Raw genomic sequence first — 20,896 nt, forward strand, 5'->3', positions numbered from 1 at the left:
ATTCCTTAAAAAGGAAGAAAAGATTATTCATGATCTCACCACCCTAATGCTACAACTGGTTTCTTTTTCCAAGTTATCTTCCAGTTTTTGGCCACATGATAGAAATTTGCATACAATCTGTATCCTCTTTTTGTTGTTGTTGTTTTCAATTAAGCTCTGTCTTAAGCCTTTTCCAGTGTTGGAATAATCTTCACATTTGTCTCTCTCTCTCTCTCTCTCTCTCTCTCTCTCTCTGTTTTTTAACTGCAAATATTCCAGCCAATTTGATTGAGGCATAATTAATGATTCCTTAACCCTTCGGGATGTTGTTCATTCCCTTGAATCTTTGAAGTTGACTCCTGGCAAAGCTGGAAATGAAAGGAAGTTTATTTCCTAGGCTCATCTGCATGCCTTACAGATCTTCTTACTTCCCTGCTAGCAATTTTAGCCCAAGAGTTCTCCCGCCGTGGGAGCAATCTGCTCTCCAATCCCAACCTGCAAAGTCTTGCCCCCATTCGATGGGCTATTAAAAAAATAAGAATATAGTTCTATTTTTTTCTCAACATAAAAGTGATACATGCTCATGTTATCCAATCTGAGAATACGTAAAAGCAAAAGAAAATAAAAATCTACTGTAATCTTCCTATTCAAGATCAGATACCACTGTTCCTTGTTCCTCTCAAAAATGTTGTTGGCACTTTTGATGCCACTCATCTGTGCTAGGTTCCTTTCCTCCCAGACCCTGCTCTGCCTTCCAAGTTCACCTTAGAAGCTAATTTGTGTTGCAGTGATGAGGACTGAATGAGTAAACCCTAGATAGTATATTGTCCTGAGGCCTTAGGCACCTGTTGAGGAAAAAAAGAAATACGCACAAACAGGTACATAATGCATCAATTGTGGCACCTGAGGTTGGCTAGTTTAACCACAGTGGAATTCATTGGCTTATAAAACTGGAATGTGTAGAAGTAGGATGGGCTGCAGGTCTGGTTTGATCAAGTGGCTCAAAATGTCAAAAAGGAAATGGTTTCTTTCTAACCTCTCTCTCTGCTTTCTCCACAACATTATTTTCTTCTTAAGGTAAGTTCTTCTTACTTGGCTGCCTTATCAGCAATTTCTAAGACTACGTATTGCCTGGCTCCTGTCTAGCAGGTTATGAGAGCATCTCTTTCTCCCTACTTGATAAATTCCTGGGATCTCCTCTGATTGCATCAGTCTTGTTCCTATGGCCACCCATAAACCAATCCTAGTGGCAAGGAGGATGAGACAACTATGGGTGGTTGAAACCAGTAGGTCTTAAACTATAGTCTCAGAACCCCTTTACACTCACAGAAATTAACGAGGAGACCAAAGAATCTTTTTAATGGAGATTTTATCTATTGATACTTGCCAAATTAGAAATTAAATTCATCGACACCTAAGAAATACAAAGGATCATAAGAGATTACAATGAACAATTTTATGCCAATAAAATGGACAACCTAGAAGGATAGACAAATTCCTAGAAATGTACAATCTCCCAAGGCCAAACCAGGAAGAAATAGAAAATATGAACAGACCAATTTCCAGCAATGAAATTGAATCAGTAATCAAAAAATTCCCAACAGGGGCTTCCCTGGTGGCGCAGTGGTTGAGAATCTGCCTGCCAATGCAGGGGACACGGGTTCGAGCCCTGGTCTGGGAAGATCCCACATGCCGCAGAGCAACTGGGCCCGTGAGCCACAACTACTGAGCCTGAGTGTCTGGAGCCTCTGCTCCGCAACAAGAGAGGCCGCGATAGTGAGAGGCCCGCGCACCGCAATGAAGAGTGGCCCCCACTCGCCGCAACTGGAGAAAGCCCTCGCACAGAAACGAAGACCCAACACAGCCAAAAATAAAAATAATAAATAAATAATAAATTAAAAAAAAAAATTCCCAACAAACAAAAGTCTAGGACCAGACAGCTTCATGGGTAAATTCTACCAAACATTTAGAGAAGAGTTAACACCTATTCTTCTCAAACTATTCCAAAAAATTGCAGAGGAAGGAATACTTCCGAACTCTTTCTGTGAGGCCAGCATCACCCTGATACTAAAACCAGAGAAAGACACCACACAAAAAAGAAAATTACAGGCCAATATCACTGATGGGCATAGATGCAAAAATCCTCAACAAGATGCTAGCAAACTAAACTCAGCAATACATTAAAAGTATCATACATTATGATCAGGTGGGATTTATCCCAAAGGTTCAAGGATAGTTCAATAACCACAAATCAATCAGTGTGATTCACCACATTAACAAATTGAAGAATAAAACTCATACGATCACCTCAATAGAGGCAGAATAAACTTTGGATGAAATTCAACATTCATTTTTGATAAAAACTGTCAACAAAGTGGGTATAGAGAGACCATACCTGAACATAATAAAGACCATATATGACAAGCCTACAGCTAACATTATACTAAATGGTGAAAGCTGAAAACATTTCCTCTAAGATCAGGAACAAGACAAGGATGTCTAGTCTTGCCACATTTATTGAACATAGTATTGGAAGTCCTAGCCACAGCAATCAGACAAGAAAAAGAAATAAAAGGAATCCAAATTGGAAAGGAAGAAGTAAAACTGTCACTGTTTGCAGATGACATGATACTATACAGAGACTATCCTAAAGATCCCACCAAAAAACTACCAGAATTCATCAACGAATTTGGTAAAATTTCAGGATACAAAATTAATACACAGAGATCTGTTGCATTTCTATACACTAATAGTGAACTATTGGAAAGAGAAATTAAGAAAATAATCTCATTTACAATCACATCAAAAAGAATAAAATACATAGGAATAAATCTAACTAAGGAGGTGAACGACCTCTACTTGAAAACCTATAAGATTCTGATGAAACTGAAGATGACCCAAACAAATGGAAAGATATACTCATAGACTGGAAGAACTAATATTGTTAAACTTACCAAGCTACCCAGCGCAATCTACAGATTCAACATGGTCACTATCAAAATACCAATGGCATTTTTCACAGAACTAGAACAAATAATTTTAAAATTTGTTTGGAAACACAAAAGACCCCAAGTAACCAAAACAGTCTTGGAAAAGAAAAACAAAGCTGCAGGTATTATGCTCCCTGATTTCAAACTATATTACAAACCTTCAGTAAGCAAAACAGTATTGTACTAGCACAAAAACATACACATAGATCAATGGAACAGAATAGAAAGCCCAGAAATGAACTCACACTTATATGGGCAATTAATCTCTGACAAAGGAGGCAAGAACATATAATGGGGGAAAGAACATCTTCAATAAATGATGTTGGGAAAACTGGACAGCTACACACAAAAGGACCAAACTGGACTACTTTCTCACACCATGCACAAAAATAAATTCAAAATGGATTAAAGACTTAAATGTAAGACCTGAAAGGTCAAAGAGTATAGGCAGTATACTCTTTGACCTCAGTCTTAGTAATTTTGCGGGGGATATGTCTCCTCAGGCAAGGGAAACAAAAGCAAAGGTAAACAAACGGGACTACATCAAACTAAAAAGCTTTTGCATAGCAAAGGAAACTACGAACAAAATGAATAGGTCACCTACTGAATGGGAGAAGATATTTGCAAGCGATATATCCAATAAGGAGTCAATACCCAAAATATACAAAGAATTCATACAACTCAACATCAAGAAAACAAACAGCAGATTAAAAAATGGACAGAGAATCTAAATAGACATTTTTCCAAAGAAGAAACACAAATGGCCAATAGGCACATGAAAAGATGCTTAGCATTACTAATCATCAGGGAAATGCAAATTAAAACCACAAAGAGATACGATCACACCTGCCAGAATGGCTATCATCAAAAAGACAACAAATAACAAATTTCGGCAGAGATGTGGAGAAAAGGGAACCCTTGTGTACTGTTGCAGCCACTATGGAAAGCAGTATGGAGAATCTTCCAAAAATTAAAAATGGGACTACCATATGATCTAGCAATTCCACTCCTGGATATTTATCTGAAGAAAATGAAAATATTAACTCAAAAAGATATATGCACCCCTATGTTCACTGCAGCATTATTTACAATAGCCAAGATATGGAAGCAACTTAAGCGCCCATCAATAGATGAATGGGTAAAGAAGATGTGAGACACACACACACACACACACACACACACACACACACACACACAGGAATATTACTCAGCCATAAAAAAAGAATGAAATCTTGCCATTTGCGGTAACATATATGCACCTAAAGGGTATTATGCTAAATGAAATGTCAGACAGAAAAAGACATAGACTGTATGATTTCACCTATATGTGGTATCTAAAAAACAAATGAACAAACATAACAAAACAGAAACGGAGTTATAGATATGGAGAACAAACAGGTTTTTGCCAGAGGGGAGAGAGGTGAAGGGAGGAAAGAAATAGGTAAGGGTGATTAAGAGATACAAACTTCCAGTTGCAAAATAAATGAGTAACAAGTATGAAATGTACAGTGTGGGGAATATAGTCAATAATTATTTAATATCTTTATACGGTGACAGATTGTAACTGGACTTATCATGGTGATCATTTTGAAATGTACAGAAATATTGAACCACTATATTGTGTAATAGGAACTAACATAGTGTTGTAAGTTGATTATACTTTAAAAACAAGCAAACAATAAACAAGCAGACTCACAGAAAAAGAGATCAGGCTTGTGGTTACCAAACGCAGAGGATGGGGGGGGGGGAGGTGAACTGGATGAGAGCAGTCAAAAAGTACAAACTTCCAGATATAAAATAAATAAGTACTAAGGATGTAATGTACAACATGATAAATATAATCAACACTGTTGTACGTTATATATGAACACTGTTAAGAGAGTAAATCTTAAGAGTTCTCACCATGAGGGAATAATTTTTTTTTCTATTTCTTTAATTTTGTATCTATATGAGATGATGGGTGGTCACTAAGCTTATTATGATAATCATTTCATGATGTATGTAAGTCAAATCATTATGCTGTACATCTTAAATTTATACAGTGCTGTATGTCAAGTATATCTCAATAAAACTGGAAGAAAAAATTAAATTCTTTAAAAATAATAAAATAATTCATAAAAAATAATAAAATTACATGTTAATATGTTGGCAAAAAAGCCTACATTTTCCAAAACAAAAAGATGGTGAGAAGAATGGCTTTTTAAAAAAACATATTTGCAAGTCTCTTTAAGTCTGGCTTAATAGAATTAAGCTGGATTTTCATATCTGCTTCGCATTCAATCTGTTGCAAATTGTTTTGGTTAAAGTACGTGAAGAAAACCTGCTTCACATTAACATGTAATTGGAAAAGCGAGGAATATTTTAATAGCCTTTTAAGATAATTGTGGATAGTCTTCTTTGATAGTACACCAAAACTCTACAAGAGGTGATTTCTTAAAAGTTTGTTGCATTGTGGAATCTGAAACCTTATCTATGAACTTTTCATACTGTTAAATTAAAATCCACTGGGGAATTCCCTGGCGGTCCAGTGGTTAGGACTCCGCGCTTCCACTGCAGGCGGCAGGCGTTCAATCCCTGGTTGGGGAACTAAGATTCCCGTATGCCACGTGGCTCGGCCAATAAATAAATAAACAAGTAAAATCTGTTTTATATTAAAATATAAATAAAATAAAATAAAACCCATTGTCTGCCTTGCATTTAAAACGGATCTTTTACCCATACATGATTTTGTAACATCATGCATTAGCCATTTGGAAAACATCGATTCACTGAGTAAATGCAGGTCTTCCAAATATTGGCACACAATACATTATCCAATATCCAAAAATCACCTTCATTTATATTACCATTGATCACATCAGAAAAGTCCTGAAATACTGACAAGCTGTCAAGCTGATGATGATACAAGTTTTCCAAAATTCCAAATCCCTTTTGAAATCTGGAATTTTTTCACCATTGGCAACAAGTAAATTGTTTTCCTTGAAGAGACAGGATTGCTTAGTTGATTTTCAAGAAAATGTCTACCAAATACCCAAGTTGAAATAACCATAATTGGTCAGCTGTTTTCTCAAGCAAAAATGCTGTTCCATGAAAAAAAAAAAACAAAAACCAACCAGCTAGTTCAGCTTGCAACTCAAATGATTGCATGAGTGCTTCTCCTTACACAACCATCATACTTCAGTTTGCAGCAAAAGTGTTTTATGTGCAGTTTCCATTTTGCCATATAAAATATTTAAAAGGTGTGTGCTCAAGAGAGATTGAGATTTTTTTTTTAATTATTTAATTTTTAAATTATTTATTTAGCTGCATTGGGTCTTCGTTGGTGCGTGCGGCTTTTCTCTAGTTGCGGTGAGCAGGGGTTACTCTTCATTGCGGTGCGTGGGCTTATCATTGTGGAGGCTTCTCTTGTTGCAGAGCATGGGTTCTAGGCGTGTGGGCTCAGTAGTTGTGGCTCACGGGCTTAGTTGCTCCGCGGCATGTGGGGTCTTCCCGGACCAGGGCTCGAACCCGTGTCCCCTGCATTGGCAGGAGGATTCTTAACCACTGCGCCACCAGGAAAGTCCCAGAGATTGAGATTTTAATGAGATAGTCACATTTTTGCTGCTCCATCAAGAACATTCTTAAATGAAATCGCGTTTTTTTTTTTACCGTGAATGTGTGGTGGTGAAAATACTACTACAGTTGCACACCTTTTGCACACCTTTGCTTTTGCACCATCAGTGAGAAAGGTAAATAAAGTCTTAGATTATAATGAAATAATTTTGACTTCAGAGATACTCTGAAAGGTCCTCAGGGATCCGCTCCCCACCCCCGCCCCCCCACCAGCCAAGGGTCTGCGGACCATACTTTGAGAACCACCGACTTAGACCAATCGCAGCCCAGTCATAGAGCTAAGAGTGGGGCAGACTTACCTAAACCGTATGTTGCATCACAGAGGGGGAAGATGGGATGGATGTTGGGGGCAGTGCCTGCTAGGAGAATGACCAAAAGTAATGTTATGACCAATGACCAAAATGTAATGACCTAAATGTAATGACCAATGACCAATGACCAAAGTAATGAGCCTAAGGAACTAACGAATCACAAAATCATGGGTGCTGTCCCAGATTCACAAATAGCCCCACCATTTTGCTAGTCAGGGTTCAAAGGCTTTTCTGAGACCAGTCACTGACTTGAAGAGATTCTAGTTGAGGCTTTGAGATCCAGTGGCTGATTCTCATCTACCGTTTGGGGATCTCTGTCTTAACCCTGAACAGTTACTAAGGGTGGCAGGGACTCCCCTGGCGGTCCAGTGGTTAAGACTCCGCGCTTCCACTGCAGGGGGCGCAGGCTCGATGCCTGGCGGGGGAACTAAGATCCTGCATGCCCTGTGGCACGGCCAAAAGTAACTAAGGGTGACCCTGCAGGCAGTGGAGAGGATGTTTAGGGCACGGCTTGTCTTGTTGCACAAGTGGGTCAGCTTCTCTCACTACCTTCCAAGCCAGAGTACTATTGACCCCCATGCCAGCCATAAAGGGTGTCTGGGCCATGCCTGCCTCAGGGCTGGCTGAAATGCGGAGGTGGATGGATGAGGGTCCTGCCCAGGAGAGGACAATGGTGGTGATAAGGCCTCATCATGGTTCTGCTAGTGGTGGATTGACTGGAAGGTCAGCTGTTCCTGCTCTAAATATATACTTTCAAACAGGGCCTGGCTTTATGGATAAGGAGTATCTGGGAGAAAAGGGGGAAAGCCGCTGAGGCAAGTAGAGGTAAAGAGTATCTGATAATCAGGCAGGCCTCTGCTGGTCTCCAAGAGAGAGGGGGTGAGGTGCTCAGCATTTTCCTTGCAGCTGTCACTGACCCCAGAGACAACAGAGAGCTAGGCTGATGCTCTGTTGGCCAGCCTTGGCCAACACACTGGATTTAGATCTCCTAGTGACAGCTTTTCCTCCAACATTTTCAAAATGCTCATGTGTCTTCAAATTAAAATAATCCAGAAACATTTTTACTACAAAATCCCTTTGAAAGGTGTGAAGGCAGTGTCCTTCCACCTCTTCCTCTCCGAGATTTCCCTCCTGATTTTGTTACCCAGATACGACAATTTTTTTTTCCCCAGCACCCCTGCCCCCACCAGGGGAAGAACACATACAGTGTGCAAGCTGTTGCACAAAAAAGAGTGACAAGACTCTCGGTGTACGCAAATATATTTTGCTCCGTGTCTAGGATCTTCTTTTTCAAACGGGAACTGGAACCGGTATCACAGGCACACGACTGCGATGCCCTGTGCTCACCAACCCGAAAGGAAACTATGAGAGCAGATCAACTTCACTGACTTTACTGAAGAGTCAACAAGTCCTACGGCACAGAAATGTCCCAGGCGCATTATACACACCTGCCTGCGTTAAAGAAATAACATATCCGTACTTTCACGTCCTCTTAATTCCTGAATTTGGGGATTCACTAATATTCACACTTTTAAAAATTGTATGACACTTCCGCTCCAGAATCGAGGGGGACTCCAGAGTTATGGAAATGGGCGCTCCAAGCACAGGTTCTGATCCTGGCTCTGCCACTAAATGCCCTAATGATTTAGGGTGACTCACTTCTGCTCTCTGGGTCTCAATTACCCATCTGTGAAACTAGTGCTCCCTCGATTTTTTCTGATACGTGGAACAACAGAAAGCTGTTCGGCAAATGCCCAGACACACTCAGGCTGCTCTCGTTGTGTCGAGGGCTCCAGGAACTCCAAACTAGTATTGCCTGCGGGTCCGTCCTAGAGAATAAAGCACGTGACTACATAAAGCCCCTTCATTCAGCGGCTCCGCATCTACGAGTCCTCTGTGCAGTGAAAGCCTATAACCAGCCTATAAACACCTTTTGTTCCTTCGCCATCTAACCGCACGCAGAGATCCAGAGGGCGGTGGGTGCCCAGGACCCTCGCCCGGGCCAGCACACAGCCAAGCGCGCTTCCAGCTACGGGCGTCTGGCTGGGGGTGCCCAGCTCCCCTAACCCCGCAGGGTGGAGGATTGAGCGTCTGTGGAGCAGGGCAGCCTCTGGGGCCCTCGCGCGCTCTGATTGGTTCTCGTGTCCTCGTGACTCCAGGCCCCGCCCCACGCCCCTCCTCCGCATCTGAGCTGGGGAGCGGACGGTCTGGGACTGAATGGGCGCTAGCGCGGCGCAGGGGGCGGGCCGGGGCGCCGGGCCCAGGACTGGTGGCAGGCTGGCGCCCGCTCCCTAATATGCGGACGAAGGCGGAGGGCGGCGTGGAGCGGCGTCCCCTGCAGCCGCGGACCAAGGCGGCGGTGGCGGCGGCGGCACCTGCCGGTCGAGGTACGTGGCGCAGCCCCCTCCTCTGCGTAGCGGGGCCCGCGGGCCGGGGGCGGCGGCGCAGATCCGTCCCTGCCCCCGCGTGGCTGGGCCCGGCGACTCCGCCCAAGCCCCCGCGGGCAGCGCCAAGGGCACGGTTCCCCCAAACGCGCCTGGCGGGGGCGCGGGTTGGGAGTCGTGGCCTCGCTCGGAGTGGACCGGCGGGAGGCGCCGCGGCCCGCTCAAGTGTGGACGCGGTGGAGGCGGAGGGGTGAACGGCCGGGACGTGGAGTCCAGGCACGGTGTCCCTTTCCCCTCAGTCTTTCACATCGACTTGGGGTTTAATTCATTGCTGGAAGCTTCCGAGCCCGGGAGAGCCGAGTTAACTCATTTCCCCGGGACAGAATTGGGGGACCCTATGACTAGCAGCTCCGGAAACTGACCTTTGCATCCATCGGGAAGGCGTGCGGTGTCTGCAGGTAGAAGTTCGCCAGTGATCTTCCCTGCTCCTTCTCTGCGGCCAGCCCACACGTTTTGGTGACCTTTGGTTTCTCCTGAATTGTAAGCAATGGCTTGACATGGGCGTGCATTCATATGAGCCTTTAGTGTGTAAGTAATGCAAGATTTTCGGGGAGCATCTTCGAATAGGAAGAGGCGGGGGGTCCTGCCCAACCCCACATCAGGTGGATGACCTTGGCGGACACTGATCCCCCTGTAGGACTCCATCTCCTGATCTGTACTGGGAGGCTTGACCTGCTGATGGCCAAGGCCCCTTTCAGGCCCCTGGTTCTGTGGTTCTGACTGCAAAATGTGTTCACCAATGAAGAGGGTCCTGCAGAATCATTAGCTGACTTGAAAGACAAATTTATGTCCTCATGTCTTAATTCATGTTTATGACGTTGCTTCATTAGGTATTGTTCATTTAAAAGGGAAAATGGTTTTACCTGCTACCCTTCATCTGGCACCCTCGGTTTGCCTGCTCATTAGGCCACGCACCGTGCTGGGTGTTGGGATTACAAAGAGAAAGGAGACGCATCTCCTGCCCTCTGGTGTTAAGCGGAACCCTCCTCTTGGTAATCCTCTTCCACAGAAGAGTGCGCTATCCTGAACCTGGAAGAGGAATCCTGTCTGTTGAGTGAAGGGGCACAAACTCAAAACTGTCAGGATGGGTTGTGGTTTCACTCACATAATCCTGAAAGCTTGATGGTTTAGAAGAATGTCTTAAATTTCTAGTCGTAGAGCCAGGGGATCACCTAAATTGCAGTCAGTGCTGGGACAAGGAGAGACTGACGAGAACTGGCAGAGCCCTGTGACTGGAATGTCGTTAGCTTTTTCATGTGTCTGTCCATTGTCTGAGTGCCGCTGTTTCTGTAAGATGAAATGAACCTTGGTTATGATTAGTAGCTGTATCTTCCTCTAGGCGAGAAAAGAAATGGGTGAGGTGGGAAGGCATGAAGGTGTTTGTAGAAGACGGAGAGGGCCAACAGGCAGAAATTCTAAAAATGCACATTTATGACTACCTATTTTGAAAATGCTTATAATTTTGGCACAGACTGCCACATTGTTTCATATTACCACAATAGATTAGTATTGAATTTTTTTAATTTAATTTTTATTGGAGTATAGTTGATGTACAATGTTGTATTAATTTCTGCTGTATGGCAAAGTGTATCAGTTATACATGTACATATATCCACTCTTTTTTAGATTCTTTTCCCATATAGGTCATTACAGAGTACTGAGTAGAGTTCGCTGTGCTGTACAGTAGGTCCCTATTAGTTATCTGTTGTATATACGGTAGCGTGTATATGTCAATCCCAGTCTCCCAGTTTATCCCTCTCCCATCCCCCTTAATAACCATAAGTTTCTTTTCTACATCTGTGACTCTATTTCTGTTTTGTAAATAAGTTCATTTGTACCATTTTTTTAGATTCCACATATAAGTGATATTATATATTTGTCTTTCTCTGTCTGACTTACTTCACTTAGTATGACAATCTCTAGGTCTATCCATGTTGCTGCAAATGGCATTATTTCGTTCTTTTTTATGGCTGAGTAATAGTATTGAATTTTAAGACTACATTCAAGGCAGGATAAAAACAAACCCTTTGTTCTTTGATATGCCTCCTTCAGTCCTTCCCTGCTTTCCCTGCTGGTCTGTTTGGCAGGAGTTTATCTAGCAGGTTGGCTCTTAGGAGGTGAATGGGACAGTAAAAAAGGTTCTGGGTCCTCTGTGGGAGTCATCCAGGTGCTGAGGGCAGAAGGGGGAGTCTTGGAAGAGGGTCAAGCCTCACTTTCCACACCTTGCTAGTTCCTGAGAAGGGATTTAATCGATTGAATCTGAATTGCCTGTGGAGACACTCCCAGAGAGCATGCTCTGTGTTTTTGGTCTAGCTGGGAAGCCTTGGCAGAATTAAAGCAACTGGGAGTATACACACATTAATGATGGTACGAACTCCCTAACTGCGGAGGAAGGAGAAGCAAGGGCTGGATCAGTATGAAGGATATAAGTTAGCAAAGGCATCCAGAAGTGGGTGAATCACTGGCCTAGTGTGGGAGGGATCCATGACTGTGGTTGGTGACACGCAGGCTGTCCGGGGAGAGAGACCCAGCTTGAGCACATGTGCAGGGGGGGAGTGAGGAAGATGTATAGGGGAGCAGGAGAAAAACGAGGTTAGAGGGGTACAAGGACACTACCAGGCTTTTCTTACCTGGACAGCTTTTTCTTTGTTTTTCTAAGTATAGCATACATACTAGAAAAGTAGGCATAAGTATACTACTGTTCAACAGATTTTCCAAACTCAGCAAGACATTTTTGTTCCCCTTTAGAGTGTGGAAAAATATCCAGGATTAAGTTATTGGATGGTTCATCAACTCCTTATACCCATGAATTCGTCCCCTTTTCAAGTTTTAAATATCTGGAATTAATAGTTCAGAATCAAGTGGTATGATTTGATTAATTTAAACAGGGAGGGCTTCCCTGGTGGCGCAGTGGTTGAGAGTCTGCCTGCTAATGCAGGGGACACGGGTTCGAGCCCTGGTCTGGGAAGATCCCACATGCCGCAGAGCAGCTGGGCCCGTTGAGCCACAACGACTGAGCCTGCGCATCTGGAGCTTCTGCTCCGCAACAAGAGAGGCCACGATAGTGAGAGGCCCGCACACCGCGATGAAGAGTGGCCCCCACTCGCTGCAACTAGAGAAAGCCCTCGCACAGAAACGAAGACCCAACACAGCCAAAAAGAAAGAAAGAAAGAAAGAAAGAAGCTTTCATTAAAAAAAAAAAAAACAGGGAAAAATAGATACAAATAACAAATTTGTTTTGATGGAATAGTAGGTTGTGTTTTGAACATGAAGTCTGCCTTTCTTTTTAAAATTAATTAATTAATTTATATTTATTTTTTGGCTGTGTTGGGTCTTCGTTTCTGTGCGGGGGCTTTCTCCAGTTGCGGCGAGCGGGGGCCACTCTTCATTGCGATGCGCGGGCCTCTCACTGTCGCGGCCTCTCCCGTTGCGGAACACAGGCTCCAGACGTGCAGGCTCAGTAGTTGTGGCTCACGGGCTCAGTTGCTCCACGGCATGTGGGGTCTTCCCAGACCAGGGCTTGAACCCGTGTCCCCTGCATTGGCAGGCAGATTCTTAACCACTGCGCCACCAGGGAAGCCCTCTGAAGTCTGCCTTTAAGACTAGATGTCATTTTCATAATTAAAGGCTTATATGTATTGAGTTCATCAACTCCTTTCTGCTTTTCACAAACGTCTTGTTCTCATTTCCAATCTAGACTTCAGCAGCAAGAGAGGAGGACAGAGTTGTGGTACTTTTACAGGGCTACCAGTACTCTCCTCTCTTTGCTTGTCATTTTCTGCAGTCAAGTCCTTAGTCACCCAGGATTTGGTAGCTGGTTTTCTTGCTTATTCTTCCTCTGGACCAGCTCTGTCCAATGGATATATAACCCAAGCCATGTATATAATTAAAATTTTTCTAGTAGCTACATTTAAAAAATTAAAAGGAAACCGGTGGATCAAAGTTTCAGTTTCCCAGGAAGATAAAAAAACCTTCTAACTCTTGTGCACCTAATAACACAGCTTCAAACTGTATAAAGTAAAAAGTGACAGAATGACAGAAAAAGTTGACAAACCTGCCGTAATAGTGAGAGATTTTAGCATATCTCTTTCAGTAATTGATAGAACAAGCTTACTAAAAACCAATAAGGGATTTTTTTTTTCCAATAAGGGATTGATTCAACAAGCAACACAATTAATAAGCTTGATCAAACTGGTTAAATAGAAAACATAGTTCCAGCAAGTGAAGATTAATTATACTTTTACAAAAATCGAACATATACCAGGTCATAAAGTAAGTCCTAACATATTTAAAATAATCAGTATCATATTGACCAAGTTCTCTGAACACAGTGAAACTAAATTATGTATCAATTTAAGAATATAATTTAAAAAATTAAAAAATTTGAATTTGAAAGTATTTAGATTTGAATGATAAAGAAGTAATAACAATGAAAATATATATATCAAAACTTGTAGAATGAATTGTACACGTAAGGCTTGTGGGATGCAACTAAATCAGTATTTAAAGGGAAATACACAGTCTTAATTACTCATATTAGCAAGAAAATAGTCAAAAACGAATGAGCTAGTCAGCTAAATTAGGAAGAAGTTAGGAACACAGCAATTAAAATAAATCCAAGGAATTAGAAGGAAGGAATTTAAAAAAAAACAAACAGGTGAATTAATTTTAATAATATATTTTAGTTAACCCAACATGTATAATATATTATGAAATCAATGTAAAAATTGTTATTGAGCTATTTTACATTCTTCTGGTCAAACTAAGTCTTCAAAGCCTTGTGTGTATCTTATACTTTTATTAGAGCACATCTCAATTTGGTCTGGCCATGTTTGAATTACTCAGCAGCCACATGTGACTATGGTGTCTTTGCCTCCTGTAAATGTTGAGATTTGTGGTGATAAACGGAACAGTCAGAGCTAACAGTGGTGGGGTTCAGTTATCTGCCAAGTGAATCGAGGGTCATGGGAAATCTAAGAGCGTTTTGTGGTTGGCAGAGGGTGGCTCTTCTTGAAAAATCTTATACACCACCCCCTCCCAACAAACCCACGTGCTACAAAACATAGGACAGAAATAAAGATAAATGCTCTACTGACTCACTTTGTCCTTCCCTGTTTTAGACATGTTACGTATGTGTGTGTGTGTGTGTGTGTGTGTGTATATATATATATGTATATGTTCTTTTAATTTTCACAAAAGCCATATGAGTTTGGTACCATTATTATCCCCATTTTACAGATGAGGATATTGAGGCTCAGGGAGGTTAAGAAACTAAGAAATTCTAGGGGACAGAGCTGGGATCCAGACTCCGGCAATCTGGCCTGGAGGGGGTAGACGAGGCAAATGCATCCCTGTCTTTGCAGCGCATAGGGCATTCCTACCCCACCCCTCAGAAGGTCTCCTGAGAGGATGATCTGAGGTGGCTGAGGCAGCTCTGTTCCCTGGTCCAGGTTCCTGCGTTTCCAGGCACAGCATTGTCCCTCTGCTGGGTCTCCAAGACAGCCTCCTCACTGGTCCTGCCTCACAAAAGGACTTCCCCATCTCCAGTCCTGCCTCAAGAGAGGTCTCTCCAAACTCCAGTTCCAGTTCAAATCCACACCCCAACCCCCAGTTGCTTCTTTTATCTTAGGATAAAATTCCAACCCACCATGGCATGACCTGCTTCCTTTCCCAGCCTCTGGGTACGTTGTTCCCTCTGGGGCTAGACCTTCAGAAACTTCCCTCAGTGCCTACTGTCCTTGCTCAGGCAGCACCTGTCTCCCCACCCCCAGCAAGTCCTACCCATTCTTTCCTGGGGTGGGGGTGAGCCTTTTCTAAGCCCCCTCCCAAACACACACATAACTAACACACGTCCTCCAAATGTAAAATACCTCCTAACCCTGCCCTCATGTCCAATGCAGAGTGAGTTAAAAAGAAAAATGAGGAAAATAATTACATTGGTGTTAGATCTACTTGTCTGATTTTAAAAATGAGATGAGAGCTTTTAGAAGAAGAGGCTGTGTCTGTGTTGCTTCTTGCTCTACCCCCAGGCACATACATACTCCCTGCCTGATTAAAAACGGGGTTACGTGAATGACAGTACGCCTGTTGGGAGCCTGCCCAAGTGCTGGTTTCCCAAATTTTGGGGAGCAGAGAGTAAAAGGGACATGTGATTGGGGCGTAAAAGGCAACTGTATGTTTTAGCCGTGCCTGTTACAGACCTAAATACATGTTGTCAGTTTTAGGAACTCAAACATGCTTAACTTATTCTGGGCTTAAAGCGACCCACACAGAACTTTCCTTTGCCTCCTACGGTTGCTCCCTCTCCTTCAAGTCTCTCAACTGCCGGGGCCTGTCAGCCTCCAGGTTGTTCCCACTCACTGTCCCTCCAGTTCCTTTTCTGGGGTCATTACCACTCTCTGCTAATGGATTTGGGGTTTTACATGACTAGTATGGTTCTTCTGTTCCTGTAGGACAAATAGGGTTATTGAATTCAGCCAGCCCTCCATATCAACCAACTGCGGATCAAAGATACTCAAAACGGAGACTTTCTTGAAAGTTCCGAAAAACAAAACTTGAGTTTGCCGCATGCTGGCAACTACATACATAGCATTTACATTGTGTTAGGTATTACAAGTAATCTAGAGATGATTTAAAGTATACGGGAGCTTCCCTGGTGGCGCAGTGGTTGAGAATCTGCCTGCCAATGCAGGGCACACGGGTTCGAGCCCTGGTCTGGGAAGATCCCACATGCCGCGGAGCAACTGGGCCCGTGAGCCACAAGTACTGAGCCTGCGTGTCTGGAGCCTGTGCTCCGCAACAAGAGAGGCCGAGATAGTGAGAGGCCCGCGCACCGTGATGAAGAGTGGCCCCCGCTTGCCGCAACTAGAGAAAGCCCTCGCACAGAAACGAAGACCCAACACAGCCACAAGTAAATAAATAAATAAATAATTTTAAAAAACCAAAAAACTGCAAAGTTAAAAAAAAAAAGTATACAGGGGAATGTGCATAGGTTCTATGCAAATACTGCACCGTTTAATATAAGGGACTTGAGCATCCATGGATATGGTATCCAAGGGGGGGTCCTGGAACCAATTCCCTGCAGATACTGAGGGGCCACTGTACCAGATCAGTGCGTAAACTGCCTGTCAAATCCTCCACCTTCCCTTCCCCATTGACCAGCCAGCTGCCCCCTGAGGAATATTGCTAAGGTCCTGTTTGGTGATGTCTCTTCATAATCCCAAACCTTAAGAACCCATACCCTTCCCCTTTCTTTTTTTTTTTTTTTTTTTTTTTTTAATGAGGATCTTGAATCAGATGCGTATGTTTGATTGATTGATTGATTGATTTTGGCTGTGTTGGGTCTTCGTTTCTGTGCGAGGGCTTTCTCCAGTTGTGGCAAGCGGGGGCCACTCTTCATCGCGATGCGCGGGCCTCTCTCGTTGCGGAGCACAGGCTCCAGACGCGCAGGCTCAGCAGTTGTGGCTCACGGGCCCAGCCGCTCTGCGGCATGTGGGATCTTCCCAGGCCAGGGCTCGAACCCGTGTCCCCTGCATTAGCAGGCAGATTCTCAACCACTGCGCCACCAGGGAAGCCCCCCCTTTCTTTTTGGGGTGGGATCTTGGTTATTTTAGAATTTGCACACTCACTTTTCCATCATCTCATACCTGGTGTTTCCCTTTATACTCCTGTTTAGGGGAAGGTCCCCATGTTGGAGCTTGTTTACATTGGGTCCCAGAGTTGCTTTTGTTAACTGTTCATTCTACTGACTTTCACTTTCTCCTATTAAGTATTATTTATTCAGCCTGACTAGTTGTATTTCCTTTAGATTAAGAGGGAAATCTCCCATTAAAAAGGTAGCTTCTAGATTTTGCTTTATTTATGGCACTCATGAGGTTGCCACAGACGTGCTCTGCTGTAGCATATTCTGCATGTCTAATTTGCTGTCACGTGGAGGCCCACCGCCAGAGAGCTGTTACGTAAGGTGTTTTGTTAGAGCTTGGAGGGGCCCAAGGAGGACAGGCAGTTCTCTGGGCCGTTTCCTCAGTTTATCCCAGTGTCCTGTCTTATTCCCTCTGGCCTCCTCCTCTTTGATGGGTGCCCACACCTCGGCCGTGAAATCATCTCAGTGGATGGTGGAATGGTGGCAGCTGGTGTAGCCTTCTTGCATACTTTGCTTTTTTTTTTTCTTTTTTTTCTCCCATTAGCAGCCTGAATTCGTTATGCAGGCCGGATCTCGGCTGGCTGGGTGCGACAAGAACAGCCCCTGCCAGCTCAGTCACCAAGTTCCGTGGCCTCTTCTTCCTCCACAGCTCTTGTCGGCCCCCATCTCGCCGTCCCTGCTCTGGCTCAGCTGCCCCATCACCCCTGGCTGCGGTGGTCACAGCAGCCCCTTGACCACTCCGTCCCGTGGCCTCCTACATCCCAGTGTGAGCTCTCCGCCCCCCTGCTTAAGAACCACTTAAGGCCGCCTCCTCCCCTGGGGCCAGTTGGAAGGGCCTGGTTCCTTCTTTGTCACATCTTCTGCCACTTTCCCCCAGGTCCCCTGTGACCTGGCCTGAGCAGCCCTCTCTGGGCATCTTGACATGCCCTTCCTTCCATCCAGAATGCCTGCTCTCTCTTCTTTCTGTCTCTGAGGTCTTGCCTGTCCCTCAAGGATCCATTTACACATCATCTCTTCAGGGAGGCCTCCTTGATTTTGTCTGATGGAGCTAGTGGTCCCTTGCCCAGGGTGCTCCAGGTTCCTCTGTTATTTGGCATTTTGAGTATTTAACTATTTTTTGCTTTCCCTGGCTGGGTTTTTCATTTCAAGAGAAAGGCTGTATCTTAGTTTTCTTTATATTCCCAGTGTTTGGTGTATGCTTATTAAATGTCTGTTTAAAGGATTATTAGGTGAACAAAACAAATTATACAACAGTACAGACCAGCCCTCCCCAGCTGGGGCTCTACAAGAGAATTAAGCCCTAATGCGCTAAGGTCACTATTGTATACTATGAATTAACTTCTCTCCTGTGCTTCTGGAGTGATTCTAGTTATGTACCGTCCTTGGGAGAATTAAGAAAATAGACACTCAGGGACTTCCCTGGCGGTCTAGTGGTTAAGACTTCACCTTCCAGGGCAATGGGTGCCGGTTTGATCCCTGGTCAGGGAGCTAAGATCCCACATGCCTCGCAGCTGAAAAACCAAAACATAAAACAGAAGTAATATTGTAACAAATTCAATGAAGACTTTAAAAATGGTCCATGTCAAAAAAAAAAAAAAATCTTAAAAGAAAATAGACACTCAGATCCTTTTCTGTAGGGCTTAATCTCCAGTGGACCCAGCCTGAAGAAGGGTAGTATAGGTAATATGATCCCAAACCTGATAAAATATACATATGCAAAGAGGAAAGGCAGATGGAATATAGACCAGAATGTTAACAGTGGATATCACTGCACTGTAGTGTAACAACTGGTGTGTGATTTCAAAATGTTCTTTCTGAAGTTTCTAACTTTGTGATAACAGAGTTGTTTTTTTTTTTTTTTAATGTTTCTTGAATAATCCAAATAGGAGTTCCTAAACCTGACTGTGCTTTAATGTAAGGCAATGGAGAGTTGGAGTTTTGTTTTTAAATATAGCTCCCTGTGCCATGCCATAGCGGCCCAGAAGTCACCGAGCTGACCCCTCAGCATTGCCCCTGGAGAACCAGGCCTCCACGTGAGGATGGCTAGGTGTCAGCCCTCTGAACCTGGGTGTTGCCACTGAACACTTGTAAATGAACGGCTGTGTCCAGCAGGCATGACTCAACGTAAGAGAAAATAGCATAGTCATGGGCACTCATGGAATACTCTCAAAAGCAAATCTAGAGGTGTTTTTTTCTTAATAGCGAAGAGTGAACATACCTTGTGGTTATTGGAATTAAGTCTGATAGAGGAGCCTCAATGCTAATTCTTGCTCATCAGCTACTGCTTCAACCCGCCCTGGATGTTTTTCCTGAAGTTTGACCTTGCTTGACCTCACACAGAATTTTATCCTTATCCTGGGTGCTGAAACCAGTAGATTGGATGAGGAACAGGGTAATTACTTAGTCTCTTAAGTATCTCCCATCAAGTTACTTATTAATTACAAAGGAAAAAGGGTAACTTGACAGTAGTTAAACTTGCCTTACACAACTTTGACCAATTGATTTAACATCACCAGTAATGGGACAAAGCAACATCAGGTGCCTCCTGAGAAAATGCACCGAGGCAGACCAGCACCACTTCTGTGATATTCCTGCCCAAAATGCATAACTTGAATCATGAAGAAATGGACAAATCTCCACTGAGGGACATTCTACAAAACAATTAGCCTGTACTTTTCAAAAAATGCCAAGGTCATGAAAGATAAAGGAACTGTTTCAGATTAGAGGAGACTAAAAAGATATGACAGCTGAATGCCACATGTGATCCTGTTTTTGCTCCGAGGCCACTATTGAGACTGCTAAAGAAATTTGTCTGAGGTCTTTAAATTAGAGAACAGTATGAAAGCCACAGTAATTTCCTGATTTTTATCATAATGCTGCAGTTGTGTCTGGGAATGTCCTTGTTTTTAGGAAATACTAAAATATTTAGGGGTGAATGTCATTGTGTCCTCGACTTACTTTCAAGTGGTTAAAAAAGTAGTATGCGCATCATATAATAGAATCACCAAGCAAATGTGGTAGAATGGTAATAAGTGGGTAGTCTGGGTGAGGGGAATTCTTTGTAGTTTTCTTGTAATCTCTCTGTAAGTTTGAGATTATGTCCAGAAATAAAGTTTAAAAGCCCAGAAGCCTCCAGGTCATGGTGCTGCGGCCAGTGTAGCATCAGAGGCCAGCGCTCTCAGTGGCTGCGCTTTGCAGGGTTGCTACTGAATCATTTCCAGCAACACTGAGCTCTCTTCAGAATTGGTTTTGTGGAAAACAGGATAGAGACCACTCAGTGTGGTTTCACCTGACAGGAAGTTTCTTTCTCCAACTTCCTGTTGATGTCACCACCACTGTTGTCCCAGAAGGCATCACTCCTGCTGGTCATCCCCGGGTATCTGGTCAACCAGCTCCAATGCACACATTTGCCTGGTTGAGACTAGACCTCCAGCTGTCCTACGAAAGAGGCTTCCCAGGCAGAGTGTAACATCATTATCACCCAACCTGCTTCTTACATGTTAGCAGACATCCTCAGAGAGGTGACTTGGCCACCGTGAAACAGGCAACAGCCAAACAGTTACTTATTTTCTCCCTCTTTTCTTGAAAAACAAAACAAAACAGATCCAGTTGCTCTTTTATTTTAATTGGATTTTTCCTCAGCTTTATTGAGATATAATTGACAAATAACACTGTATGAATTTAAGTTGTACAGCATGTTGACTTGATACACTTGTATGTTGCAAAATGATTACCACCATAGCCTTGGCTAAAACATCCATTACTGCACATAATTATCTTTTTTTTTTTTTTTTTGCGATGAGAACATTTAAGATCTATTCTCTTAGCAACTTTCAAGTATGCAATACAGTATTATTAACTATAATCACCATGCTGTGTATTAGATCCCCAGAACTTACTCTTATAACTGGGGACTGA

General features: G+C 43.3%; 1 protein-coding gene across 2 annotated transcripts in view; it reads left to right on the plus strand.

The window, feature by feature from the left end:
- Positions 1–9,084: 9,084 nt before the first annotated feature.
- The window catches only part of ST3GAL5 (ST3 beta-galactoside alpha-2,3-sialyltransferase 5), a 53,108-nt gene continuing 41,296 nt past the window's right edge, over positions 9,085–20,896 (plus strand). The window contains exon 1 of one of the 2 annotated variants that reach the window (XM_057558395.1): positions 9,085–9,279. In XM_057558395.1, coding sequence (XP_057414378.1) covers positions 9,189–9,279 — 91 coding nt within the window. In that variant the 5' untranslated portion in view covers positions 9,085–9,188. Of the gene's footprint in view, positions 9,280–9,340; positions 9,817–20,896 lie in introns of those variants that run through there. The other variant, XM_057558396.1, reaches the window with a different exon arrangement.

The sequence above is a fragment of the Balaenoptera acutorostrata genome, chromosome 12, assembly GCF_949987535.1.
Source record: "Balaenoptera acutorostrata chromosome 12, mBalAcu1.1, whole genome shotgun sequence".
Classification (NCBI taxonomy): Eukaryota; Metazoa; Chordata; class Mammalia; order Artiodactyla; family Balaenopteridae; genus Balaenoptera; species Balaenoptera acutorostrata.